This window comes from Amphibalanus amphitrite, unplaced genomic scaffold (genome assembly GCF_019059575.1).
Source record: "Amphibalanus amphitrite isolate SeventyFive unplaced genomic scaffold, NRLGWU_Aamphi_draft 000490F_arrow, whole genome shotgun sequence".
In the NCBI taxonomy this organism is placed as follows: domain Eukaryota; kingdom Metazoa; phylum Arthropoda; class Thecostraca; order Balanomorpha; family Balanidae; genus Amphibalanus; species Amphibalanus amphitrite.
Window position 1 is genome coordinate 31623 of NW_024881984.1, and position 27530 is coordinate 59152.

General features: G+C 50.9%; 2 protein-coding genes across 6 annotated transcripts; one reads left to right on the forward strand and one right to left on the reverse strand.

Annotated features, from left to right (window-relative positions):
- Positions 1-792: 792 nt before the first annotated feature.
- Positions 793-27421, forward strand: LOC122392528 (DNA-directed RNA polymerase II subunit RPB3-like). Its single transcript, XM_043387488.1, has 5 exons — positions 793-1075; positions 18891-19062; positions 19985-20162; positions 20518-20724; positions 26698-27421. The coding sequence occupies exons 1-5, from the start codon at positions 990-992 to the stop codon at positions 26883-26885; spliced, it is 831 nt and encodes a 276-aa protein (XP_043243423.1). The 5' UTR covers positions 793-989; the 3' UTR covers positions 26886-27421.
- LOC122392527 (kielin/chordin-like protein) lies at positions 2131-18386 on the reverse strand. 5 transcript variants are annotated; one of them, XM_043387483.1, is made up of 27 exons: positions 18094-18386; positions 17071-17589; positions 16535-16735; positions 15949-16236; positions 15431-15640; positions 14959-15162; positions 14481-14681; positions 13986-14186; positions 13574-13783; positions 13118-13324; positions 12628-12840; positions 10582-10788; positions 10057-10269; positions 9601-9807; positions 9076-9288; positions 8523-8729; positions 8043-8255; positions 7575-7778; positions 7117-7326; positions 6655-6852; positions 5831-6184; positions 5249-5452; positions 4772-4984; positions 4295-4492; positions 3794-4003; positions 3319-3522; positions 2131-2968 (listed from the first exon to the last, which is right to left on the reverse strand). In XM_043387483.1, the coding sequence occupies exons 1-27, from the start codon at positions 18290-18292 to the stop codon at positions 2649-2651; spliced, it is 6228 nt and encodes a 2075-aa protein (XP_043243418.1). In that variant the 5' UTR covers positions 18293-18386; the 3' UTR covers positions 2131-2648. The 5 variants fall into 5 exon arrangements, with proteins under 5 accessions (XP_043243418.1, XP_043243419.1, XP_043243420.1 ...); XM_043387484.1 differs by lacking the exons at positions 8523-8729; positions 9076-9288 and having other exon boundaries at positions 18094-18368; XM_043387485.1 differs by lacking the exons at positions 10582-10788; positions 12628-12840 and having other exon boundaries at positions 18094-18338.
- Positions 27422-27530: the final 109 nt, after the last annotated feature.

Here is a 27530-nt window from a genome sequence, read left to right on the forward strand (position 1 = left end):
CGATAAGCGCCGCAGCGCAGGGCAACGAAATCTGTTTCCAGCTTTGAAAGTATGTACCTGCTTGCTTTGGGTCAACCGGTAACCAGTGATCGACGAACGGGGTACGCGGCTCAGGTTAGCATTGCAACAGGGTTCACGGTACCTGAGCATTGGAACAAGCAAAAGGTCAATTGGGTACGTACACTAATTTGTAGGTATGGATGGGTGGACTGACGAGCTGAAATTCTTGGACCAGTTTACCGTATGGATTTGCGGCTCGCCCATTCTGATCATGAGTCATGGTCTTATCAAGTGGTAACGCTGAATCTTCTATGATCTATCTCACGGCTGCGGGCTGACACAGACTCTTTCGGCGGTCAGGAAATTCGAAAACCTACTCAAATATATTAGCTCTCACTCGCATCAAACGCTCGCAGTTCGCACGGAGATGCATGCGTGATGCGATTGATCGGCTAATCAGTAATCACAATAATACCTTATAGGCTCTCCTATATGCCCTATATATCTTCCCACGTTATATGAGTGCCACATAGAAGATAAAGTTAATAATGCCATATAGAAGCTTATGGTCAATAAGGATGAGTTTATTGCTTTAATGATAGAACGAACTTGAATAAAGTCTAAATCGCTAAAGAATTGATAGTCTGACGTGGTTTGTCACGAAACTACATAATTTACTAGTCATGAGCTATTGTGATATCGTGAAATTTGTATTTGTCACGCCATATTTGAATCACATGTTTGCCGTTAAGGGCTATAATCATAGGAGTCACGGGTGATTTTCGTCTTTATGACTTCTCTGAGCCCTTCCAAAGCCAGCGAGTTGTTTTAGCTGTTGAATGTGTGCTGATCGTGATGGAATAAGCTGCCGATGTTACGGTTTTCCGCCGTTTTCCTTGAGTCGTCAGTGGAATAGTGGTGTCTGTGGTGTCTTTAATCAATATTTACTTATTTGCTGATATTTAGGTGTTTTGGTTCAGTCACCAACGATGCCGTACGCCAATCAACCAACGCTGACCCTTACGGAGCTGACTGAAGAAAATGTGAAATTCTGTATTGAAGATACCGATCTCAGGTATGTTATATCTATGCTTCAACTGACACATTTCAAGTTATTTTCTAAATGTTATGTTCGTGCATTGTTTGGATCTCGCTTTAACATCTCGGGGCAAGAGCAAAGCAAAGCAGTCCTACGCTTGACGTGAGGGTGGGAGCCGGGAGGGCTGTAAATACAAAAATTATTTGGGCTGCTTATATTGTTCCTCTGTTCTGTCGCATTCCCACACTGGCAGCCCAGCATGACAACTTCATTGGTGTGGGCTGTGAGGGCGCTCGGATTGTGCGCAAGGCAGATTGACTGGTGATTTGCAGATTTTGGAATGCTGCAGTTGATTGGATGGTATTGTGCTGAGATTCCCTGTGCTGATTAAACATTTTTTTTAAGATAAAGTGATAAAGTTTACATGTGACAATGGTTTGAGAGCCAGGGAACAAAAAAGCTTTTAATTGAAATGTCAGTTTTTTGTTCATAAGTGTTTTTTTTTCACAAGTGAAAAGTTACCTATTTTGTGGTAATGGTTATGTATGCTATATGCACTTGTTGAGCACAGGCTGGTGTGGATTTCCAGCCTAGTTGATATAGGCTGCTCAGTCACCATGCTGATATGACTTGTCAGCTGTTGCCATGCTTTGCAGTGTGACTGCAACCTGCAGCAAAAGTACCTACTCAATCCGAGTTACTAGGATCGGGAGAGATTGAAATGAGGAGAGATAGTGACAGGTGCCACATCAAACAAGTCTCGGGTCGGGTGACTTTTAGGGACTGATGTAAGCGTTTGCTTCCAGACATTTGACCTTGATTTTAGCAGTGCGAGGTAGCTGGAGCAAAGGGACATTCCAAAGATCCAAAAAAAGGGAAATTCCAAAAAATCCAGGTCTTTTTCCTTGGCCAGCCATCCTGGTATTGCTGCTCAAGCTGGAAGCTTTTTTAGCTTTTGTGGCTTTAGGCTGCTCTGATAGCTTCTCCCTGTGTTTTAATTAAAAACAGAGACCAATCTTTTGTCATTAAACAAGTAGATTTGCTCTGGAACCATAGACCATTTTAACTCATTTCATCTCAGAAACAAAAACATTGTTTGTTCATTTATTTACATTGTTGGCCATTCAATTAATTGTTGTTTTCTTGTTTGGGGACTAAAAATATCACCTCAGTCATTAATTCCACTTTATTCCTCAAAATGACGAACACATCATATGCTTCACAAGCCATATTTGAGTATCAAGGCTTATCCATAATTATCTATGTTTCCTAATGCCAATGGGTGGCTGCCCATCTTGCTTTCACACTTCATGACACACATACAATGTCAAGCTGTGTCAAACTCAGCCATGCTCTCTGTGCTCGCAACACATGGTAACTACCTCTGGGTGATGGTAACTGAAACAACTGCCTATACCCCACCAACAACAGTTGTGCATCACATTTCTTTTCACGTGGCAACATCTATCACTTGAGCTTTTCCTCCCTACACTGTCCCAGAGCATTAAACCATGTATTCAGTATTTCTGAGACAGCCTCTTCATTGTGCCCTAATCACACAAGCTAAATCATTTTATGACTACTGCCACAATCACACATCTCGCACAGGTCATTTGCTGACGCGCGCTTGCGCCAGCCGCTCCCGCCTGCGTCTCGCGACACTCCTGCGTTTACGACGCAGGAAGTTGTCGAGCGACTTGATCGGGTTGCCGTAGGGGTCGTATCTGCACTCTGGGCACGTGTACTGGTAGTGGCAGCACTCGTTGTTACGGTAGAGCGGCGTGCATCCGTTGGGTACCGGGGGGCATTCGGTGTGCTGCTCGATGAGCTCCAGGACGCCCGAGTTGCAGTGCATCTGGGTGCAGTGTCGCTTCTCGTCCTCCCACCACGTGGAGCCGTGCGGGTACTGCTGTCCGCCTACCTCACAGTCTGGGGGTGAGCGAAGACGTGCGTTAGAGGCGTCATGTGGAGAGAAGCTGGCGCTGGAACGGATGAGTAATGTGCGCCAAACTGACGGGAGTTGAAACATCCGATGGTCAAGCCTTTCCTTACAGGCAGGCAAGAAATGGAGGTAATCTGAGTCGAAGTTAAGCTAAAGGCATTGTTTCTGCGAGGAGAATGCATGACAGCGACGGCTGTTCAAGATTTGCATGCTTTTCAGACATTTGTGATCTATCCACGAATGAAACTGCCTGCTCCAAGAATTTCCATGGACTTTACCCATTCACTCAATGATTTATCGTACGTTGTCGGAGAGCTCTCAAAAAGTGGGTACTCACGGGGGCATAGCCACTGTTTACAGCACGTGCCGGGCAGACGAGTGCCGGTGCACGGGCCGTCCGGCTGTGGCCGACACTCCCTGCCGTAGTCCTCGACCGTATTCACTCCGGCGCGCGTGCAGTTGAACTTTTTGCACGGGAAGGTGGTATCGTCCAGCCACTCCTGGCCCTCGCCGTACGTGGTGTCGTTGTACTGGCATGTCACTGTGGGGAGACCAAGTTTCAGGGACGCTAAAGTGATAGGTGATAGGTGGATGGATAGATCAAAACAAAGCTTCAACTAATTTCTGCGATGGGTGAGCAGCTATTTCATGTTTAATAGAAATGCGTGCTTGAGTGGGGAGCAATCATTCTGTAACCCATTTCAAACGTCATTTTCCGAGCAAAGTCTCCTCACGCGTTACTCGGCATCATGTCTGGGTCACAAAACACACCTATACCGTTCACGCTTCATCTGGCGCCGTCCGCCACTGACCGTGGACGCAGTCGTAGACGGGACAGCAGCGGTAGGGCACGGTACTGGCCGTGCAGCCTGCCGAGTCGGGCGGCGGCGGCGGGCAGCTGTCGGACACGTCGTTGGAGATCACCGTGCCGTTCAGGCAGGAGAGCAGCGTGCAGGGGCGCAGCGGGTCCAGCGGCCACGTGGTCGCGTGCTCATGCTGCTGACCGGCGTACGTACACGAGTCTGGTGGAGAGAGGTCGTGAAGTTTGGGTGAGACGGTGCTGGGGAGATCGCGGTTGTTGAAGTCAGTGTGGTTTCATTGATAACTGAAGAACACTTAGCTCACCGAGCTGAAGTTTTGCATAATGTTATTGAAGATCGAATTAAGTCCACAATATTTATTCATTTACTATGAATGCCTCATTTGCGAGCTAGACATGCTGATATCTCCTTGCCACACCTGATCTAGGCGTTTGGCACAAATGTGTGCGGTTCATCTCACAACTCCTGCACACCACCGTCCGGTTTACTGACCTGCTGGACAGTCGGGCACCGGACAGCACTGTCCGGGGATGTGGCGCGCGCTGCAGATGGTGGTCGGGAACGGTCGGCACACGGTGCGGTTCGTCTGTACTGACACACCCAGCACGCACACGTAGGAGGCGCACGGAGGATCCGTGGTCCACTCCTCGCCCGGCGCGTGTGCTACGCCCTCGAAGATGCACGGTACGCCTGGTGGAGGAAGGTGAGATGTAAATGTTGGCGGCTGGTAGAAATTATTTAGTTGACTCATTTTATTTTTGTTCTTTTTATCCTTTACGGTCTTTGAAAGTTGCGAAATTCAGTTTGGGATAATGCTTCAAGTTGATGTGCTTACATTCCGGAGGTATTGTACGGCGCTTCAGTTGACATGAGTGAAAGGTCAGCAGCCACTAAGGATATCCTTCGAACTTCTTTACTTCTTTGCCTTTAAAATCTCCATCAGCTCACCACCTACGACCCCTTGCTTACCGCCTGGACATGTGATCTCCGGGCAGCACCGGTTGGGTGGGAAGTGCTCCGTGCAGCCGGCAGGTGCTCGCGGACAGTCAGTGGCCACATCCAGCACGTGGATGGGATACGGCGGGCTGCCGGACGCGCACACGTAGCAGGTCGTGGGTCTGATGGGGTCGTCCAGATACAGCTGGTTCACCGGGTGGGTGACGCCGCTTGGGTCCGTGCAACCTGCGGGTGACAGGTTTTTGGGTCCGTGCTGCTTTGGTGGAGAAAGAAGACAAGCGAGGCAACATGGCTATGGCAGAAGCTGGCCTTCGGTATATTTAGCCGGTATCCTCATAGCTACCTGAATGATTGACGGGCGAAGCCCATAAGCTGCTTCGCCCCCGGAAGCTATTAGAAAATGCGTTAGACTGGTTCCTAATAATCACACCACAATCAAGAGCTGGCTGTGTGATATCAACTTCCTTCAGTATCAGCCCGTTCACTCACCGGGGTCGGGTTTCTGATCGGCGCACTGGTAGCGCGGGCAGCAGACACCGGGTACCTCGATACAGCTGGGGTCCTCCGGGGGCGAGGGGCACGGCTCTCGCACGCTAAAGACGACTCCGTCGGCACAGGCGTGGTTGGTGCAGCCGTCAGCGCTGGTCCAGAAAGACCCCGGAGGTCGCACTTGGCCGTACTCGTCCTCGCAAACTGGATAGAGGAGGCGCACGGACGTCAGCCTTTATCGGTCAATCTTTGTTTTGCTGTTTTGGTCTCCTTTTGCTCGTTTTATTGTTGAGCTCAGCGAAAACAAAATTACTAGTGTGTATAAGCCTGAATTCAAACCCCAAGGTATGCATTACCCGAAATCGTTCTTGTAATTCATTGAAAAAAAAATCCTTGCTGGCGTGTGATTTCTCATACGGACAATAGACGTGGACAAGAAAAAAGGTCGCTTTCCACCCGACGAAAGTAGGAAACGTTCTCCTAGCACCACTGGCGCTTTCTAAGCCCTTCCATTACTGTAAACACTTAAGTTACTCGTGTTTGCGATGCCATAGTAATTGTCCTAACACGGATTTCACTGACCTTCTGCTGTCGGCTGCGTCGTCGGCGTTACTGGGGACGTCCCCGCAGTTGTCACTGTCGTCGTGGAAGCCTGAGTAGTCGTCGTCGTCGCTGAAGTTGTTGTCGTTATGGTCGTCGTCGTTGTCGACAATGGGGTCGTCGTTGACGCTGTCGTGGACGTCGAAGAGCTGCAGTCGTAGACAGGGCAGCAGAGGCCCGGAACCGTAACAACCTGGCAGTCTGACGAGGCCGGCGGCTGGCACACGAGTTCAGTCTTGGTGACGACTCCGTAGTCGCAGCGGTGGCGGTAGTAGCAGTCGTTGGCCCGGAGCCAGGTCTGACCGTGCTGGTAATAACGGCCCTCGTCGACACAGCCTGGCGGGTAGGATAGGGTGACTGTCACCAACGTTACAAGGAAGGGAGCTGGGCCGGATGAGAACGGTTTCAGCAATCTACAGCCCGTTCATACTGGATTCGAGGTGGATCTAGCTCGCATCCTAGTGCTGGCGAACAGTGGCGACGTCTTTGGTCACCGTTATGGTAGCCTGCTACCTAGGCGATTCCCTTTAACCAGATACGTACCTATTCGTAAGATTATGAGTGTGCTTACATCAGTATAACCCGCCCGCACAGGGTTCGGCGTATTACACGGAAGGCATGCGGATGTTCCCTAAGGTTCACGTGCCCTGGATGTTACTGAGGCGGTTCAGGCATCAGCTTTCAGGCCCTGAAAGGCGGCGGTTGGGAATGGAATGATCAATATCGCGTCCTAAATTGAAACCTTCTCGGTATCCGTGTCTTGCCGACACGGATGCTGAGTAGGTTAGGGACATCTGGACACCTACCGGTATCGCTGGAGGGGCACTTGTAGGTGGGACAACAGCGATCCGGCTCCTGGATGGCCACGCAGTCGGCCCGCGGCGGCTCCGAGCACTCCACGTCAATGACGAAGATGACGCCGTTCGAGCAGTGCCTCACGCAGCCGTCTGGTGTGGTCCAGTTGGAGTTGTGCGGCCGGGTGTTGCCGTTCTGATCCGTACACGCTGCCGAGAAGGTGGGATGACTGGTTGACGCAAACCTCTTGTCTTTTGGGTCTAGGGAACTATTATCTAGCATCCAACTTGCCTTCGCCCTCATTTTACGTGGCGAGGACATCGTCTCGCCTCACGTCTTGACAGACTGATTCATCAGTGCAAAGTGCGAAGGGAGGCATACTCTCTAGGAAGTTTTTTTTTTTAGATGAAAGACGCTAGCATGATGTGGAGATGCAAACTGTGGGCGTGTCCGCGGGATATTTTCGGACTCACCTTGGCCGGTGGGCGGTGTCGAGGTGCAGTTGTAGTCCGGACAGCACTGGCCGGGCACTGCTATCGGCACACAGCCGGGCGGCGGAGTCGGCGGACAGTCCACGATGGCCACGTGGAGCGTTCCGTCTCTACAGCTGGTTACGATGCACCCGGTCTCATCGAAGACGTCGGTTCCGTGCGGCTGGACACTGCCGTCAGTTTCGACACAGTCTGGGGATGGATAGGCGGAGGTTCGTATGCGTTTTTTGTGGGTATTTGGCTTGGAGCCCATTTCTTGGCGTAGCTTCGGCTACAGTGTTTTGGTTTTGTCGATATTGCCGGTCGCCGGATTGCTACCAGGGATATTTCCCCTACAAGGAAAGCTGTCTTATAACAGGCGTGATGACTTTACGAATTACCCTTCATGAGATGTTATGCGTAGTCTTTCACTAGGCGAACTCTATCAGGCGCTATCTCACCTCTTTGGCCCGTAGACGTGCAGTTGTAGTCTGGACAGCACTGGCCAGGCACCGTTTGCGGCACACAGCCGGGCAAAAACAAGTGCACACATAGGGTGGTGAGGCCGAGCACTTGTCCGTTCTCACAGGTGAAGTGAAGACAGTTGTCCTCGCTGGTCCAGTGAGAGCCGTTCGGTCGCAGCACTCCGTCCACGTCTCGACACGCTGCGGAACGCGCGCAGTTAATCATCCCCAACTTCCACACGGCCTCTGTATTACTGAACTTCCACTTATCCCTACAAATCATAACTATACGTATTACATACAGCTCACCAATGAGTCCTGTCCATTAACTTTCGACACACCCTTTGCACCCCCAACAAGCACACAAATCTCCGTTCTCTTATGGGTGCTGATTGGTTCCGCATCTGGGCGCCCAAGACCCTACTTTAACCCATGGTGACCATCCGTTCTCCGTGGTCAGCTCACCTCCAGCTGCCGGCGGAGTGTCGCAGATGTAGCGCGGACAGCACCGGCCCGGCTGGTTGAACTCTGAACACCCGCCGTAGGATGGCGGCGGCGGCACGCATACGAACGAGATGCCCCGCACCTGGCTGTCCTCGCACATGTAGCGTGTGCAGTTGTTGGTGCTGGCCCAGTGAGAGCCGTCGGGTCGCAGCTGACCAGTGGCGTCCACGCAACCTGTCGAAGACACGCATGCGATGTCGGGGATGATAAAAGTATCCTGTACCACAGTACGGAGTTCGCGGAGGGTTTTGGAAAAGAGAATGACATGCGTAGGACAAGTTGTTCAAGATTTAACTGGAAGCTAGCTGAGGCTCATAACCCCAGAACATTCCAAAACACCTATGTCACCATAAGACCTACTGACTGCGCACATGTTCCTTGAAGTATCCCTTCGTGATTGAAGTTCCTAACTTCCCAAACTGCCCATCCTCTGCGCCTGACCTTGGTTTGGTGTGTCGGGACACTCGTAGAAGGGGCAGCACTGGCCGGGCGTCCTCACGGGGACACAGGCGGGGTCGGTGGGCGGCCGGGCGCAGTCGATGGTGGAGGCCGCCAGGAAGCCGCTCTGACAGTGGTAGGTGATGCAGCCGTCCTCGCTGACCATGGTGGTGTTGTGGGCCACCGGCCGGCCGTCCGGAGTCAGACAGCCTGAGGGCGGTAGACAATAGTTGGGAAGCTCTTGTGTCGCCTACTTCTTGATGTTGAAGAAACTGGACGATGTACTGAACAGTGAACATTATTGAACGAAGCGTTTGGCAATGCTGTCTGCAATTGTTTGAAATTGGTCTCGCTTTATAGATTGCATTTGCACATGCCTTTGGATGGAGGATTTTTATCCAAGACAAATTTTCTCTGCCTGCTTTGTGTGGACGTGGGGATGAGATAGATGGGGGGGGGGGCGCTCATACCAACCCTGTCGCTCTTGCACGCCTATGACTTCTAAAGTCCGGGTGTCCTAAAATCACAAATCAGCATCATCGTTCTTACTTCTTACCTTGTCCGTCGTCGCTGGTGGGACACTGGAAGTCGGGACAGCACTGTCCCGGAGTATACACGGGCAGACAGTCCGGTGTGAAGTCCGGTGGCTTCACGCAGCGGATGGACGTGCCGGTGATGGTGCCGTCGAAACAGCGGTAGACGGTGCAACTGTCGGCGCTTGTCCAGCTCGAGTTGTGCGGACGTACTGTGCCAGTTGAGTCCGTGCAGTCTGGGAGAGGAGATAGGCATTAGTTTTATTCAACTGATTTCGCATCGTATTGCTGTGTTTTGACATAAACTGGGAGGCATGCGAGCTCAACTTCCGACCTACTGTGATTGGCAGAAGAAACTGAACATGGATCGCATACTATTGAACAGTAAAAACAAGGTCCGCTGAAAGGGCTTGAAATCGGTACCCTATCATATGTTCTGGCTTGCTCTGTGGTAGGTGAAGTTTGTAAAGCAAGGATAGCGGACATTTCATCTCTTATTGACCTTGTTGCTCGAGCCATGCTAAAGATGACCAGGAGCAGCGGCTGACCTTGGTTTGGTGTGTCGGGACACTCGTAGAAGGGGCAGCACTGGCCGGGAGTCCTCACGGGGACGCAGTCGGGGTCGGTGGGGGGCCGGGCGCAGTCGATGGTGGAGGCCGCCAGGAAGCCGCTCTGACAGTGGTAGGTGATGCAGCCGTCCTCGCTGACCATGGTGGTGTTGTGGGCCACCGGACGGCCGTCGGGAGTCAGACAGCCTGTAGATGGCAGAAGGGGTTGGCAAGGTGCCGAGGTTTGGCGTTGACGTCTTGATGCTGAAGAAACTGGCTCGCAAAGTGTTGAAACAATGTTTGCTAGCTGCTAGCTGCTATAAAGGTTTTATATGACGGTTTCATAGAAGAAAGCTCTTTACCTTATGGCCAGGAAGGTTTTGGCTCAGGGCAAAGGCAATGCTCATGATTAATTTCTCGTTCATGTTTGGATCGGAGGAAAGCTCTAGCGCTTACCTTGTCCGTCGCCGCTGGTGGGACACTCGAAGTCTGGACAGCACTGTCCCGGAGTATACACGGGCAGACAGTCCGGTGTGAAGTCCGGAGGCACCACGCAGCGGATGGACGTGCCGGTGATGGTGCCGTTAAAACAGCGGTAGACGGTGCAGCTGTCGGCGCTTGTCCAGCTCGAGTTGTGCGGACGGACTGTGCCAGTCGAGTCCGTGCAGTCTAGGAATGGAGATAGACATTAGTTTTATTCAACTCATTTCGCATCGTATTGCTGTGTTTTGACATAAACTGGGAGGCATGCGAGCTCAACTTCCGACCTACTGTGATTGGCAGAAGAAACTGAACATGGATCGCATACTATTGAACGGTAAAAACAAGGTCCGCTGAAAGGGCTTGAAATCGGTACCCTATCATATGTTCTGGCTTGCTCTGTGGTAGGTGAAGGTTGAAAAGCAAGGATAGTGGACATTTCATCTCTTATTGAGCTTGTTGCTCGATCCATGCTAAATGTGACCAGGAGCAGCGGCTGACCTTGGTTTGGCGTGTCGGGACACTCGTAGAAGGGGCAGCACTGGCCGGGCGTCCTCACGGGGACGCAGTCGGGGTCGGTGGGTGGCCGGGCGCAGTCGATGGTGGAGGCCGCCAGGAAGCCGCTCTGACAGTGGTAGGTGATGCAGCCGTCCTCGCTGACCATGGTGGTGTTGTGGGCCACCGGCTGGCCGTCCGGAGTCAGACAGCCTGCGGACGGTAGAAGGGGGCTTGGAGGTTCTTGTTTGCGTCTTGATGTTGAAGATACTTGACAATGGACTGAATAGTGAACACCATTGAGCGAAGTGTTTGGCAATACTATGGGCAATTGTTTGAAATTGGTCTCGCTTCATGATTACATTTACACTTGATTTGAAAGATTGTAATCCAAGACGAAGGTTTCTCTACTGTATTGAATGAGATAGGTGGAAGAAGACGCTCATGCCAACCCTGTCCTCCTTGGACGCCGATGACCTCTGAAGTCCGGGCCGCGAGTTACCTAAATGTGGAACTACCCAGCGCCGAGCCGGCCGGATGACGTCACACCACGGCCAGTGCCGGCGCGGCGGCAGACTGGCCGAGATTCGCATGGTCTTAACTTGGCGAAGAGGCATCGGACGCCAAACTTCTGCTGCAGCTATTAATCACATTTCATGCGTTTCTTCCATGTGTATGAGCTATCAAGTCCTTCGAATACCTAATGTGTAGGTGAGCGTACCTGCATTTAGCAGTGTGTGCTATGCTATGTGGATGGGCACATCCGACAGTCGACACACTGCGCAATGGATTCCGATATTGCTTGGCTGATTCTGGCTTTGTGTCTTCGAACGAACCATTGAAAGGGAGGACGTCATTTTTAAAGGTTGTTAGGTGCACTCAAACGTTTTAAGATAAGCAACTGCTGATTGAATTTTTGGCGAAGGTTGGTGGAACGCTCTGTTTACAAATGAGTATCTACCTACCTAGTACCTACCTGCAGTGGCAAATAACTGGGTCGCGGTCAGTTAGGCATGATTCACGAAGTCCCTTATCTTTTATTAGACTTATTAAGCCCAATATGCAACATTTGCGTCTTTTCGCGTTGTATCGGGTAGCAAATGAGAAAATCTGCTTCTTCTCCACAGCCCTCAATTCAAGAAACCGTCCTTTTCCTTATCACATTATTCCAGAACATAATTTTCAAACATGGGTATCTTCCCCACAAAAAAAAACTGAAGCAGTTTCCTTCGGCTCCAATGCGCCGCTCGCCCAGGGAGACGGAAGTTTTATATTCTCGGCGGTCCAGTCTGCATTCTGCAGCACACTCAAACTTGGCGGACCCCCAGCGCACGACTGAACGATTCGTATTGTTGTGAGTGACTGTGACAATTCACTGGTGGTTTCGGAATAATTAACAGGCGGCGCAGCCCAGTGCCTCTTACAATGATTTACAGTGGCGAATGCACTATTGCAGAGAAGAAATGGATTGAGCAGATGCCCAACCTCGCTGTATTATCAACTAAACATTAGGTACGCTTTACATTTTAATCAGGCAATCATGTAAACAAACGACTTGCGAGTTGCGACCCTTCCGCCTTACATAACTCGGCAGAATGCCCCTGAGTCGGCTAAACTACACTGCATCTCTTCAAACCTTAAGTATTTTACAATTTACCACTCAGCTATGCAACAGGCTTATAATTCACTGCTCAAGTCTCAACCCCTTTTCCCTATCATCTTTTTGGCACCGTCAATCGCCATCTGCGCTGCCCACTGTCCAGCAAATAATCCGGCCGTCTCCAGTTCTCTGGCAGGGGCTTCCAAACTCAAGCGAACTCGCCGAAGTTTCGCCATTCAATGCGCAGGATCTGTACAATTGAGTTTGAGAGCCTCTGGGTTGGCTCGGCGCGCCTGCGCCGCGCCGTTGGTCCGGCCAAGTACGCGAGTGACGTCATGCTATAAGCGTCATCCCCGACCAAAGTCACCAATCAGAGCCCTAGAATCGACTTGTAGTTCCACACTTAGGTAACTCGCGTCCGGGCCTCCTAAAATCAACACCATCCTACTCACCTTGTCCTTCGTCGCTGGTGGGACACTGGAAGTCGGGACAGCACTGTCCCAGAGTATACACGGGCAGACAGTCCGGTGTGAAGTGCGGAGGCACCACGCAGCGGATGGACGTGCCGGTGATGGTGCCGTTAAAACAGCGGTAGACGGTGCAGCTGTCGGCGCTTGTCCAGCTCGAGTTGTGCGGACGGACTGTGCCAGTCGAGTCCGTACAGTCTGAGAATGAAAGACAACATCAGTTTTATTCTTTTCGTTTCACGTGGCATTGCGAAGCCTAACCTTGACGCGTTAAGTTGACTGGACTGACATTCGACCAAACCTTTGCGCACTACGCTGATGGACACGTCAACATGTGTCGCAGCGCTTTCTGCTATGTACATAGTCCAAAGACGAGATCTTACGAACGGCATGTTTTCAGTATTGCCGGGTGTCGGCAGATGAAACAGCCTTATCACTGTATCCTCGTCCCCGATCCGTCATCCGCTCTCCTCACCTTGTGGGGCGTCGTCGTTGGGGCAGACGAAAGTCGGGCAGCACTGTCCCGGAGCGTTAACGGGCACGCAGAGGTAGCTGGCCGGCTCTGGACACTTGATGGTGGTGCTGGAGATGGCGCCGTCGCTGCACGTGTAGATGGTGCAGCCGTCGGCACTGCTCCAGCTAGAGTTGTGGGCGCGCAGGGCGCCGGATGGGTCCGTACAGTCTGTGAAAGCAGATGTGGTGAATGTGTCAGGTTGTGTTTCCCGAGGTCATTTCGTGTGGTAAGCAACGTTCCAGAAGGATGAAGGGCGGATTTCTGGGATCGAAGTATGCCGCCAAGCGTCGATCTTAGTGATTAAAAAGCAATTATAGTGGTTAAGCATTGCTTAGTCACTCGCCAACAGGTCTTGTCCCATGGTAACGAAATGGAGACAAGGGAAGATCGAATGCAAGGACGCTTGTCTCAACTTACCTCGAGTTCCGTAATGTGGGCAGTCGTAGACGGGGCAGCACTGGCCCGGAATGTTCACAGACACACAGTCGGGTGAGGGGCTCGCGATGACGTCGCAAACAACGTTACTGCTGCTGATGACGCCGTCGAAGCACTTGTAGATGGTACAGCCGTCGGCGCTCGTCCAGTTCGAGTTGTGTGGGCGGATCTGGCCGTTCGGATCCTCGCAGTCTGCCGGATAAGGAGGATGTTACCGCAATAGCACAAGGTCACACTGGCGCTAAGGATCGGTTATCAACCATCGTGATACCGTGACATCGTGAGGTCGCGTGACTCGTCGAAGCTGCCATAGCTAGTCATTTCAAGTGTTCTCCACACTTGCAGCAAGTCCTAAACTCCACAGTCTGCAAGGGACCGCACGGCCTTCTCTTACCTGCTGGGCCGGAGCAGTTGAAGGAGGGACAGCACACTCCGGGAGTGAACACGGGCAGGCAGTTGCCTGGTGGGTAGGGTTCGATGCATTCCTCGAAGGTCACCGACAGCTCTCCGTCGAAGCAAGTGTAGATGGTGCAGCCATCCGCACTGATGCGACTCGAGTTGTGCACCAGTGGGACGCCGTTGGGGTCCACGCAGTCTGCCGGCATCGGTGACGTTGTGGGTGAGGATGAGGCAACTAATCCTTCGCTTGCCACATCACCAGAGCTCGGACCGTCATCCAACACCATGGGCAAACTCATTCAAGATACATAGACAGCCTCCAATTCGTCTATCGTCACAGTATAAGGATTTGTCATCTCCATTTTCTAGGGTTAGCGTTGCGAGGAAAATCATGACGTTCCCTCGTCAACAAGTCAATTAAATCGTTTCACTAACGATCTCGTCAACTGCTTTCTACATGCGAAATCCTCGTTCGCTCTCTTTTACTGACCTTGTCCAGGCTCCGGACAAAAGAAGGTTGGACAGCAGCTGTTTGGCTGCTCGACGGGGACACAGCCGGGGCGCGGAGGCAGCGGGCACTCCACGACGATCTCTCCGAGTGTCCCGTTCGTGCAGCTGATCACGAGACACCTGTTCTCGTCGATTACGTGGGAACCGTGCGGCAGGACACTGCCGTCCGGTCTCACACAGTCTGAGAAAAGACAGGCGGAGGGTTGGCATGTTTCGAGGACATTGCTTGGTTTGGAGTGGTTAAACGAAAGTTGATTGATGGGTATAGTATTCTTTCTTCGAAAGTGCTGGACATACTGTCATACTGTCATACTGTCATTGGTACATATACTGTTTGTGGAACACTATGTACCAAGAATGTAAGACTTGGTTTCTATGAATCGTGCGCCAAAAACTCTTTCGCGTCAACTCTCTCGAGCGAACTCCATCATGGAAATCAGCTCCAGAGCGAAGCTCACCTCTGGGACCGATGGAGGTGCAGTTGTAGTCTGGACAGCACTGGCCAGGTACCGTTTGCGGCACACAGCCGGGCAAAAACACGTGCACACAAAGTTCGGTGAGGCCGAGCACTTGTCCGCTGGCACAGGTGAACTGAAGACAGTTGTCCTCGCTGGTCCAGTGAGAGCCGTTCGGTCGCAGCACTCCGTTCTCGTCTCGACATGCTGCGGAACGCACAAAGAAGAAAGTCATGTAGCTATTGAGCCACCGAGGCTTTATGTTCCCTCTGAAAAGCTACTAACAAATAAATCGCTTTGGTCGAGGGAAGGTGTGACCAGTGGCAGCGAAGCATGCCGATTCATCAACTATATTCCAAGGAAACGGGGCGTTTTGCATGAGTAGAAGTCCTGGGCGGAGCTGAGCAACCCACTGCCGTCCACAACTTCAGTACCTGCTTAGGTATTTGCCAAGTGACGTCCCCTGCTGGCCTACCTCCATCGGGCGGCACCACGGCACACCGGTACAGCTGGCAGCAGAAGCCGGGCACAGTCTCTGGCACGCAGGCGGAGCCGGGCGGTGGAGGCAGGCACACGGCCGACACGCCCAGCACCACGCCCTGGTGGCACGTGTAGCGCGTGCAGTTGTTGGCTGTCGCCCAGTGGTCGCCGTGCTGGCGGAGCACGCCGTCCTCGTCTACACAGTCTGTAGGTGGTGTAGGGAGGTTTAGTGAGTGCGATGAGGAACGTGATGATAGACATTGGTTTCGCGAAAATGACTCATCATCTGACTAGGTTATCTGATTCCAACTCGCGAGACTCTCTTCGTGGAATCCGCCTACGTTTTTATGCTTTGTGATAAATCATTGACAGCTCAAAGTTTCATTCTGCAGAGAAACATTGACGTTGGCCATGCTTTATTCATTTGGGAACGTAATCATCAAGGGAGCTTTAAACTGATTGTTTTCGTCCTCAAACGAACACAACTCCCCACTCAGCTCCGTTTTTACAGACCTTGATTGTCGCTGCCGGCGTCGTTTCCTGCTCCTCCCCCGTCACCACCGTCGTCGCCTCCATCGTCGCCACCTCCGTCGCCACCGCCGTCAATATCGCAGCGGTACGAGGGGCAGCACTGTCCCGGTGGCGGGGGCACCTCGTAACAGATCCCTCCGAGAGGTAGCGGCTCACAGGTGACCGTGCCCGTGGCGATCATACCCGACATGCAGTCGTAGTGGGTACAGCCATTCGGTGAGCTCCAGTGTGCGCCGTCCGGCCGGACCACCCCCGATGAGTCGGTGCAGCCTGCCCGGAGAAGGGGGACGGGAAGCTGTGATTAGGCCCCAAAACTACGGCCCTGTAACTGACATGTGAAACGGCTTGTAGGTGGGCCGCGAGATTCTCGCGAGAAATGTGAAAAATGAAATTACGAGGAAGACGAGACATGCATGGAAATTGAGTGGTGTGAGTTTCCGATTCCGGAAGAGCAGACGGAGCGTATTTGATTTCTTCTCATACCTGTTCTGTACAGTATTGTGAGGGCTGAGGCTATGCCAAGATGCCGTTTGTCTTATTCCCGATGTGAAAATCCCCCTGCACTCACGGCCGTCGGTTGGACAGGCGTAGAAGGGACAGCAGAGCTGCGGCGCGTCGATGCGCTGGCACGTGGGGTCGGACGGAGGCGGCGGACAGCTGACGGGGAACTTCTCGATGATCCCGGCGCTACACTGGAGGATGATGCACTCCTGGGCACCCGCCCACACGGCGCCGTCTTCGTAAATTTCGCCTGTCTCGGTTACACAGTCTGGAAGAGAGGGGAGGTGATCGTAGAGTCAGTTGTCCGGTGGGGCACGATGTGATTTTCACGGGTTGGATGTTTGAAAAACGACGGGTGTTGTGTAGTGGTTTTCTCACTTTCTTAGCATTCATAACGGTGCTAATGTATATTGTATAGCAAGCTATGTTACTCCCAGAATAGTATTCTTATAATGTCACATCTATCGCAATTCAAGTGCTGTAAAGTGCAAGCGGAAAATAACATGACGAGGGCTCCGACATTTACAGTCCTCACTCATTAGTGTCTCATCAGAATCAAGATGACTAAGGAAACCTCAATGTTGTCGCATCTCACCGACTCACCGTTCAGTGTGGGCGGACAGACGAACTCGGGGCAGCAGTGGCCGGACGCGGGCACGGGCACGCAGTTGGCGTGCGGCGCCACCTCCAGGCACACGATGGGCACCTCTGTGACCTTGCCATTGGCGCAGCTGTAGCCCTTGCAGCCGTCCTCACTGGTCCACTGAGTGCCATGAGAGTGCTTCTGACCGTCGGCGTCCAGACACGGCGCAAAGAACCGCGGTGACTCCGGCGGCGGCGGTCCCGATCCCCAGTAGGAGTGTGTCGTCGTCTGGTTACAGAAGTACTCGAAGCAGCAGTGGCCTGGTTTCCGCGAGGCGACACAGTCAAAGCCCTCCGGCTGCCCCTTGCAGACGTGTGAGATGTTCAGGTCGACGCTGATGCGGCCGTCGTCGCAGCTGAGCCAGGCGCACGGATGGTCGGTGTTGTCCTGCCACCGCTCTCCGTGCTTCCGAGCCGTGCCCGCCTCGTCGATACAGCCGCCCGGCGGCGGACGTACCGAGCGGGGGTCTGTCGGACGCGCTGCCGACAGGGAGGGAGAGACAGTGAGACCGTGCTGCGAGTGTGGGATTTCATGAAGTGAGGTTGAGCTCGAAGGTGACAGTTAATGAGAAAAGTACTATTCTGTTAGAAGTTGATTCGATGAAAAATTATGCTATTTGATAGGCATCGAGACGAGCCTTTTGTTGGGGTCGTGGAAGGCTGTACTCTGGGTGTTTTTAGAAGACGTTAATCACAAAAATGCTTTTAGAAATGGTAGATGTTTCAATGTACTTGAGGCACAGTTTCAGACAAGGGTTCCTAAATTTTCCCCTGATATTATTCCTTCTCTCGACTCTAATGAAGGTGACCCGTCCTTAGACGACTTGTCTTGATCTTTGCTAGCCTGGATAATATCTCTTTCGCTGCTATTAGAACACCAAAAAGTTTGCACCACCCTCTCCTTCTGGGAGAGGGTGGTGGCAAAGTGCTCCTCGCGTGAACTATCCTGGGGACTCGCTAGTTTCGACTCCACATGTCACTCACCTTCCCTGTCAGAGCAGCAGAGCTTATGACAGTCGCAGCAGGCGTCCGCCACAGTCGGGTGCAGTTGGCAGTTGTCAGACGAACAGAACTCATCCTTGAGCGCGTCGCAGTCCACACGACTCCCTGCGTATGTCTGTCTTACAGCTGTCACCAGCAGCAGCAGGAGCGCTCCTCCGACCGAGCTCAGTGCGGGCCCCATGACTGGCTCTGCCACCGAACCCGGCGGTCGACTGGCACCCGGCGGTCATCTGCCGACCGCCGCCCGGCCGCCCCCGCCCCCCGCCGGGGTTCGGCGGCCGCCCCAGGGGCTCACGGTCCGAGACATAGCGCTGGGTCAGCGGGGAGTGGCTTCCGGTGACCGGTCACATGACGATGAGGCGGAGAGGTGTCTGGAGCCACTGTGGACAAAGTCGTGACACCGGCAGAGGGGCGGGCACATGAGGACGGTGACCTTCCTGTTTTGGCGGGCGCCACTGACGACTTCCTGTGTGGTGATGATTCTTGGTGTCATGTGATCTGAACTGGACCGGATGAATTGGAAACTCTGATTAGCTCGGGGTAACATTTATTTTAAACGCTGCGTTCATAGACCGAAAGATCGCTCTTTTTGTTCTTTATTCTGGCAGGCTTCTATCTCTGTTTTTTTTATCATGGACCGCACCGAACTCTAGTCTCTAACGAACCCAATCAACTCTCATAATTCACCGTCTTTTCCCCTCAGCTCACCTTCCAAACTCACTCCCATTCCCATTTCCCACTCATTCAACTAACTACTCCCACCCCTCTCGGTGTTTCAGCGTGGCCAACAGTATCCGCCGCATTATGATCGCCGAGGTGCCCACTCTGGCGATCGACTGGGTGCAGCTGGAGGCGAATAGCACCGTGCTGTGCGACGAGTTTCTGGCGCACCGGATCGGAATGATCCCGCTCACCTCGGACGAGGTGGTCGACAACATGCAGTACTCCAGGGTCAGTGGAGGAGTGTGTGTGTGTGGGGGGGGGGGGTGAGCTGTGGTTGTGTTTGAGGTTTGAATAGTGACTTGTGAGCTGAAGTTAAGCTTTAGAGTGAGGACTTGTAATTTTGCCTCGGTTTATGGAAGGGGGAAGGAAGGTTATGTCCTTAGATGGGATATGTCATAGCACAGATAACAGTAGTACTACTGTTATCTGTGGTCATAGCATAGACCACTATATACCTGGACTCTGCACTGATATTGCCGACTGCCATTAGGGCCCTGCTGGGAAATTCGATGTAGCACGCGGAATTTGTGTTGATGCTCTATGAAGCCCATTTAAATGAAAGGAATTGCTTAAATGTGATGTATATTTTGATAAATGCTTAATTTATAGCATGATTTTCGACACGATGAATAAATAAAAGCACTTAGAGGCAGGTATATAGTGGTCTATGGTCATAGACTAATCCACAGTAGTCTATGGATATGTATTCCAGTCCATTGAATCGGTAGATTTGTGGCCCGTGTTCCAATTCTGATTGTTGTCACGATGGTGGAGAAACGTTTTAGAAACCCTAGTAATGTATCCTACGTAGTCTAGCGCAATATGTCCATTCCTCATTAACTAGCTGTGCTATTTTTGACAGTGTCAGACATGTCTGTCAGGACTTTTATATAAACTAAATCGTCGTAGTTACTTGCTGACTAGCTCAATGTCTGCAAACGCCTTGCACATGTTTCATAACTTGATAACGCATTCTAATTTCAGATGCTTATTTAATTGAATTAGCCGTGCCATCATGACATAAGCGAGGAACCAAGCCTTCATTCGATAATTGCTGTATCGCTTACCCACAACTCCTCCCCCCTCCGATAACCAGTCTCACTGCGTGTGGCCTGTTGTATCTAACCCACCCTCTCTACCCCCTCGGCAGGACTGCACGTGCCCGGACTTTTGTCCGCAGTGCAGCGTGGAATTCACGCTGGACGTCAAGTGTAACGAGGGTCAGACGATGCACGTGACCACGGCTGATCTCAAGTCGTCCGATAGTCGCGTCATACCAGCCACTTCGCGACGGGACGAGGACGGCGCCGATTACGGAGACTCGGATGGTAAGAAGTGCGCCGAGAGGTGTACCCGGCACGGGAAAGTAAATATGCGAAGATAGGAGGATTTGAGGTTAGCTTGTTTGGTGGCATAGTTTTGGAAGTGTCGGAAGGCTTGCAAAGCCTTCGAGATGCAGATTCCGGTGTCAGCATTTTGAGTTGTTTTGGTATTGTTTGTTTCTACTCCTTTGTCCAATACTTCCAGCGGTTAAGTGTCGTTTTATCCAGTCATCAGTCAGCCTTTCAAGTGTGCAGAGTCATCCAATCTTTCTTTCTATCTTTGTTTGTTTAGTTGTTTGTTTTTTTCTTTTTTTTTCTTTCTCTCATCCTCTTTTTATTCACACTCCCTGTCCCCCCGCAGAGATTGAGATTGTAAAGCTGCGGAAGGGCCAGGAGCTGAAACTGCGGGCGTACGCTCGGAAGGGGTTCGGCAAGGAGCACGCCAAGTGGAACCCCACCAGCGGCGTGGCATTCGAGTACGACCCGGACAACGCGCTGCGCCACACGCTGCTACCCAAACCGGAGGAGTGGCCCAAGTCCGAGTACACTGAGATCGACGAAAGCCTCCGTGAGTACGAGAGTTTCTACAAAGCTACAAATAACGTTTGCTATTACTACACCTTTTTGCGTTGTTCGATGGCCAATCAGCAAAACCCATTCGTCCGATCAGCACATAGGTGGCGCCAGTGAGAGGCATTCCGGCAAAACCTTCAGCATATGGGCAAAACGGAATGCTGATCCCACTCCACAGTTCGTCAGTTGGTATTACCTTCGCTATTCGCCATAACTGATTGAGTTCCGGCAAAACCTTTGACGATTTGGATAAATGCTTCGTCATTCGTTAATATCCCTTCGTCGTTCTCCAAAACATCCCCATGCTAATTTCGGCATTCCTCATAACATTTCGTCAACACTAAAAACAGATCGCCCCTTTACAGAGAAGTATAAATATAACCACGTTTATACAGTGCAGTGCGAGGCATAGGTGGCGAAACTCGTAGACCATTGATCCACATAAAAATCGGTAGCGTTCATGAGCGCCATAGGTACAATGTAGATGGACGTAGCTGACATGTTATCGGCTGATTGAAAAATGGACAGGCAACAGAGCAACAGGCTGGATAAGTTAATCCCGCCTCAAACACCAAGGAACAGGCAACAGGCTGGATAAGTCAGCCCCGCCCCAAACACCAAGGTGTCCGGCCGGCAGGGCCCGGCTCGCCATCTGTCAGCCATTCCCTCGCGAGTCCGACCGGCGCGGCCGCCCGAGGCGTTGTCCCATGACATCGCACGGGCAGTGACGCGATAATGACGGCCGACTTCGTAGTTTGTATCGAAGCGCTTAGGAGTCCGACGCTCGAGAATGCTCTACACTCTACGCTCTACGCTCTACATGCCTACTCGGTATGGCGCCGGCAGTCTCCTCGTAGCTATCGTATAACTGCCTTTTTCGGAATCCAATGGTTAATTGGTTGCAAATTGCGCTGGAACTGTCAAAAGCCTCATCCCTGAATGCGTGATTAACGTTAAACATTGAATATGGCTAGATAAGCACTACATCATTGATATTTTGATCATTGACGAAAGTTTTAAATTAACAGTCATTGTTTACGCACAGTACCGATTAATTTTGCACATCGACTAACCATTTTGTGAAATGTCGAAGCATTATGACAATCTGACAAAGTGTTTTGCCTATGACGAACATTGTGCTCAATGGCGAAGAGTTATGCAGAATGGTTAAATGGAGTCCAGCCTGTTTTGCCGACCGTCAAACAGTGATGCACATCGCCGATGGGTTATTCTGAATGACGCTTGTCCAAACTGATGCCGAAATGGTTATGACGATTGGCCATCGAACAACGCAAAAAGGTGTAGTAGGGAAACGGGTAGATAAATGGGAAAAAACGGAAGAGGTGAAACGACATCTTACACACGTTTAAAGCGCGAGTGGGTGGCAGAGCCAGGAAGAGTAACGGCCAAGAGTTTGATGCTGAAAAGAAACACACTCAAAGTAATAAAAAAAAACTTCAGATGGACGCAAAACAGGTAACAGGACATGAACAGGATGGCATGATTGAGAAGTTGTGTAAGCCAACAGATGATCAATATCTGACAGAACGACAAACTGGCATGAACAATCGCGCAGAGCCATATCTGCCAGGCCTGCACCGGTCTGCAGCCGTCAGTCCGTGGATCACCGACACGTCAGTTAGTTTCGTATGACTCAGTCCGTTATCCGACTCAGAAATTATCGGCGCGGGGTGCGCACTAGGTAGATAGCAGTCACATATAGCGACCTAACGGCTGGGCAGAAGGGCACCAACACCCGGTAACGGAGAACACAGTGTGACTGCACGCTGAGCTATGTAGGAATGAAGGATAAAAAAGCAATTTAACATAGCATGTGCGAATAACATTAGACGCACAAAAAGAGAACCCGACAAGAGAAGCACACTGATTTTTTTTCTCTTTTTTTTTTTGCTAGGAAATATCAGGCCACTTTAATATTGTATTGATTTTGAAGAAATTTTATCGTGTACAATTTTCATCATGTGAATAATCATGTGCATTTCAAATTAGCATGATCATGTAGACTTTTGCCGTCATATGATCACTGATCGGCTATAAATAGTTAGTAACACCCGAGACCTAAACAGATAACGACTGAAATCCTTCACTAGCACATCGGCAGCATAACCCATCTCCCCTCCACCGAGCCTCACCTCGACCAGCAGTTTGGCGCACTTGACATCGGTGACCAGACAGACGCCGTAGTCGACCGCCATGCGCCGGGTGCGGTATCCCTGCGTCTGGAACGAGCTGACGCGCCGCGCCCCGCCGCTGCGCATTGGAAGGTTGATGACGAGATCGAGCTGCTGGCGGGACAGGTAGTCGGCCATGCTGTTGAGCTCCTTGTCGGTGGCACCCTGCTCGGCGATGTTCTCGTACGCCCATTCCACCGTCTCGACCTGAGAGACAAGGGTTACATGGTTAGAGTGAGGTCAGATTGAGGGTCATAAAGGAGCCAAAACAAGGTAAAATAGAGGGGCAAAATGAGAGTCATTTGGATGGAACTAGGGAGGTAGCGAAGCGAAGAACGAACGGAGCTCAAAGTGGAATTAAACGGACACAAAATAGGCGTTATTTCTCCGTTGGGAGCTACAACTTCGTCAGACTGACCGCCATTCAGCGGGACAATTGATCGAATTCAATACCAGATGGCGTTGAGGCCACGCGGCGGCGGGAGTCTAGCAAACAGTTAATCATGATTGAGCCAAACTGAGGCAACTGACAGCCGTAGGATTGTACTGAGACAAGGCTGAATCTCTCGCTATAATGGCAAGACTAGCGGACGAACACCACACTAGCGGATGCTACTATGTAATCAGTGTTTCCGTGGGCATAACCGATATCGATTTGTTGTGTGATAACCCCACCTATGAAATACCTAACAAATATCGAGGGCCTTGGTCAAATATCGATGACCTTGATCACAAAGTACAGTTGTTCTTAGGTCAACGTAAGTACCTTCGTTCGCTGGCGTAACCTGTTGGGGGTAAGGTAGAAACTAGAAAGTCTGCTGTTCGGTATTTACTGATTAATCTGTTACACTGATAACTGAAAAATGATAACAAAAAGCGGTAAGTTGAGGTGCACAAGTCACAATATTTAAGTGTGGTACAGTACGAGCTCCGCCCAAGATTACTTTGAGTCCGCCCACGTGGACAGAAAGTACCTAGAGGAATGTGCCGAGACCTCACGAGAGACGGTATCGGTAGAAACAGCGATCATAAAACCGCTAGATAGTTCGGCATAATAAAGACACCGTGACAGTCAGAGGGGCGTCAAAAGCAAAAAAAAGGTTTAACTTAATAGGTCATATAATGTCAACTAGGTGCAAGAAAAGTGTTCGATGATGTCAAAATACTTTCCCTAATTGGATAATATAAATTGACCTGCCAATTCGGCATGCTGCAGACATCCGTTTCTGGCGAGGTTGATAGTGTTGCAAGAGCAGAAGAGAAAAACGTATCGCACCAGTGCATTGTCTTGCTATTTATGTTAATTAACTGGGCTCGTCATAGCACCAGTGGAGATTGCAAGTCAAAATACAAATATAAATCAGGTGCCCATGCGATGGCAGTAAGAACCACTTGCTCGGTAATGCGCACTCTACCCTCTCCTTAATAGGAGCGTTAATAGGAGCGTTAACCCTCGCCCGCACATGGGGGGGGGGGGTGGTTGCCACCCCCCAGGCAGTCTTTCTGCTCTGCTTTCAACATTTTTAGAGCTAGAAGGCTGATTTTTCGTATAGCTGCTCGTCTATCCTTTCTTGATGTCCACTAAAAATTTCAAGTTTCTGAGATTTTTGGTTTCGGAGATATGACCTTGTTTTTCAGGTCATGTCATGACCCAAATGGCCAATTCTCAACATCTTGCGTTTGCCAAGGGCCTTGTGAGCTTTTGACACCCTGATTTTGGCCTTTTTTGCCAGTCTTACCTCCCACCTATCATGGAACATGTTGTTCGACGATGTACAAGGGTCAAGGTCAGGGTCAAGGTCAACCTAGGTCATCTAAGATAATTGCGTTTTAGGCAAGCTGAATTTACTTTTTGTGAATTTTTTTGACTGCATTTTTGGTAAAAGCTTCTCAGATCATGATTTCATGTGATATGGACCCAAAAACAATCGGTGCACACATCAGTATACACACAGACACACACAGACATACAAACACATATAATTGACCTTGACCTAACTTGACCTGAAATGACCTCAGCAGCAAAATTCTGGTCGGATAGTGTGACAAAGAGGCTCTAGCTGGCTTGGCACCAGAAAACAGCATCGTCATCGGTATTTGATAAGCAGCGCACATGATATCCAACGGTGACCCAAAACAGCAACATTTTTTAGTTTGACCTGACCTGGAAGGTCAATGACTGACCTGAGAAGGTTAAACTGGGTATCATTGGATTCGTCTCTTCCCAAAGAATCTTTTTGGTCTTTACTGCTAAGCTCTATCTCCAACAGGAACGAAATGGCGCGGGGGGGTGGCAACCACCCCCCCCCCCCCATGTGCGTTCTAGGATGGGAAAATGGCATGTGCGGGCGAGGGTTAATAGTTAATAGGAGCGATGAGGGGGAGTGGGGCGTGGGAAGAGGGTCGTGGTAGGGCTATCCGAGTGGCCGATGGGAACTGGAAAGGGAATGTTAGCTTACCTGTTATACAAATCTGATGTTCTTCTGAATGCGTGGTGGTCAGACGTGGTGGTCGTTTTCCCATTACTTGCCGAAGATAATGATTCGGACAGGTTATGGAAGGATGTTCAGTAGTAGTATAAAATGCGCTCATATCTATGAAATGATGCTAGAAATATAATGCTGAATGCAAGAGACTGCGCCGAAGCACAACGCACTAGCGCAACTGTTCTGCGTTCGGTCACAGTCCAGACATTTTTTAAATTTTAAACTAAATGACGTCAAGTGAGCTGCAGGAAACGGGACATTGTGATGAAACCAAAGACGTCTTGAGAAATATGAGCAGATATCACATCCGTGGTTTAAATAACAAATCTATATGTACTAGAGAGATGTCATCAGCTGGAGACTCTGTCTACTGCGCCCCTGTGCCGCCCGGTATCTGTCGATCACATCCGACAGGCGACACCGGCTGCCCGGCTGTCGGTTGAACTACTGTCTGCTGAGCCAGCCCCGGTCCCGTGGCGGCGGCACATGCTGACCAACCGGTGCTGACTGTTCGGGGGATGTTGGGTTTGTGCTGACAGTGGTATGTCAGAGAGGCGGTACAGGGCGCGCCGGTCCGGCCAAAGACGGAAGTCTGATGGTAGTCTCAGCAGTTGGGTGATAGTCGCCCCCGGAGCTGGGGTATCGGGAGCATCTCGGAAGGAGGGGTGACGTACCGGGGAAATGAGGTGTAGCTCGGGTAGGGTGACGGTGAAAGGGCGAGAGTTTGCTGACGAGGTGCCGGACGGGCCGAGTGGTGTCTGGGAGTGGTGCCGTCAAATATCTGAGACCGAAACTCAGAGCTAGGCATCTCTCCCCTAGGCATCTCTGGTGGGAGAGATGCATCTCTTTGCCACATTTACAGGAATTCTCGATAAAATCACCGCGGATAAAATTAGACTAGCTTATTTAATTTATTAAGTTGGTCGCTGACATTTGCTAAGCTAGTCTCTTATCTCAACATAAGACGCACAATGCACATACTTCACTCCTATTTGCGTCAAACAACGATCCCTTCTTCGCCTGCGCTATTGGGCTCACTTTTTCTGTTGATTTTTTTTCTCTGTGTAACTAATCCATCTGTATTTCCCGTATAAAACATCTGCTCTTGTTAGATTGCATTGCATTTCATCAATTACTTTATTGATTGTCTTCTTTACCAGTTAATTTTTCCAATTATCCACATTTTCCTTTCTTATATTAATTGCATTATTTTATTGTTGGCGTCGTGAGCTAGCCAGTTTCCCCTGGACCGACTTACACTGTCTTAACCCTTTCCTGTTCCTCCCGCAGACGAAGCGCCATACCAGGACGGCGCCAGCGCCAACAAGTTCTACTTCAACGTCGAGAGCACCAACGCCCTGAAGCCGGAGAACATTGTGCTGACCGGTCTGTCACAGCTGAAGAAGAAGCTGAGCGACCTGCAGACGCAGCTCACGCAGGAGATGAACCAGAACACTGACGCACTGACCATTCACTGAGCTGCGGTGTAGTCTGAGCACCGGCAAGTGACATTCATGTTTTTTTTTTACCATTATTGTGTCGATAACAGCAAGGTTGACGGTTTTCCATTCATAGTGTTCCATCCGGTACCAGTATCGAGACACATGTTTGTCATACTGTCATTGGGTGTCACATGAACACCAGTATCATGCGAACGGATATTGCTGGATTTGTGGATTGACATCGGTATAAGTTGCCGTTCACGAGAGCTAAGATGAGTTCAGCAGATACTAGAGAGATGCCGGGAGAGACGGGCGTAACTGAACGCGTGTGAAGCGAAGACAAGACTGGGTGGACACCGACGAGGTGTTTGTGTCTATGTCGCTTTCTATGTGGGATTCGCTGAACGGTCAGTGGGTCAGAGCGTGGGTTTGGTCTCGCCCAATTTTAGCGGTATCTTGTTTGGTCTAACTAATGACCGGTTGACGAGGTCACTGCATTCAAAGGCATGTCTACAGTGTCATAACCCCACGTCCATCAGTGAGAATATACCATACCTACATGTTTTCACAAACTTTTTGTGCTTCAGCTCGTCGACAAAATGGTGGGAAAGCATTCTGTTTTGCGTTTTTTTATTCAAACCGCATCCTTACACGTTATCGCTTCCAGGCCATTTCCAGCCT

Bases quoted from the DNA above. Each gene is read 5' to 3' on its own strand.
- LOC122392528 (XM_043387488.1), top strand. From the start codon at position 990: ATGCCGTACGCCAATCAACCAACGCTGACCCTTACGGAGCTGACTGAA. The intron at 1,076-18,890 runs GTATGTTATATC...TCGGTGTTTCAG, and splicing joins ATTGAAGATACCGATCTCAG to CGTGGCCAACAGTATCCGCC. The intron at 20,725-26,697 runs GTGAGTACGAGA...TTCCTCCCGCAG, and splicing joins TGAGATCGACGAAAGCCTCC to ACGAAGCGCCATACCAGGAC.
- LOC122392527 (XM_043387483.1), bottom strand. From the start codon at position 18,292: ATGGGGCCCGCACTGAGCTCGGTCGGAGGAGCGCTCCTGCTGCTGCTG. The intron at 15,163-15,430 runs GTAGGCCAGCAG...TGCGTTCCGCAG, and splicing joins CGTGGTGCCGCCCGATGGAG to CATGTCGAGACGAGAACGGA. The intron at 14,187-14,480 runs GTCAGTAAAAGA...CGATGCCGGCAG, and splicing joins TTGTCCGGAGCCTGGACAAG to ACTGCGTGGACCCCAACGGC.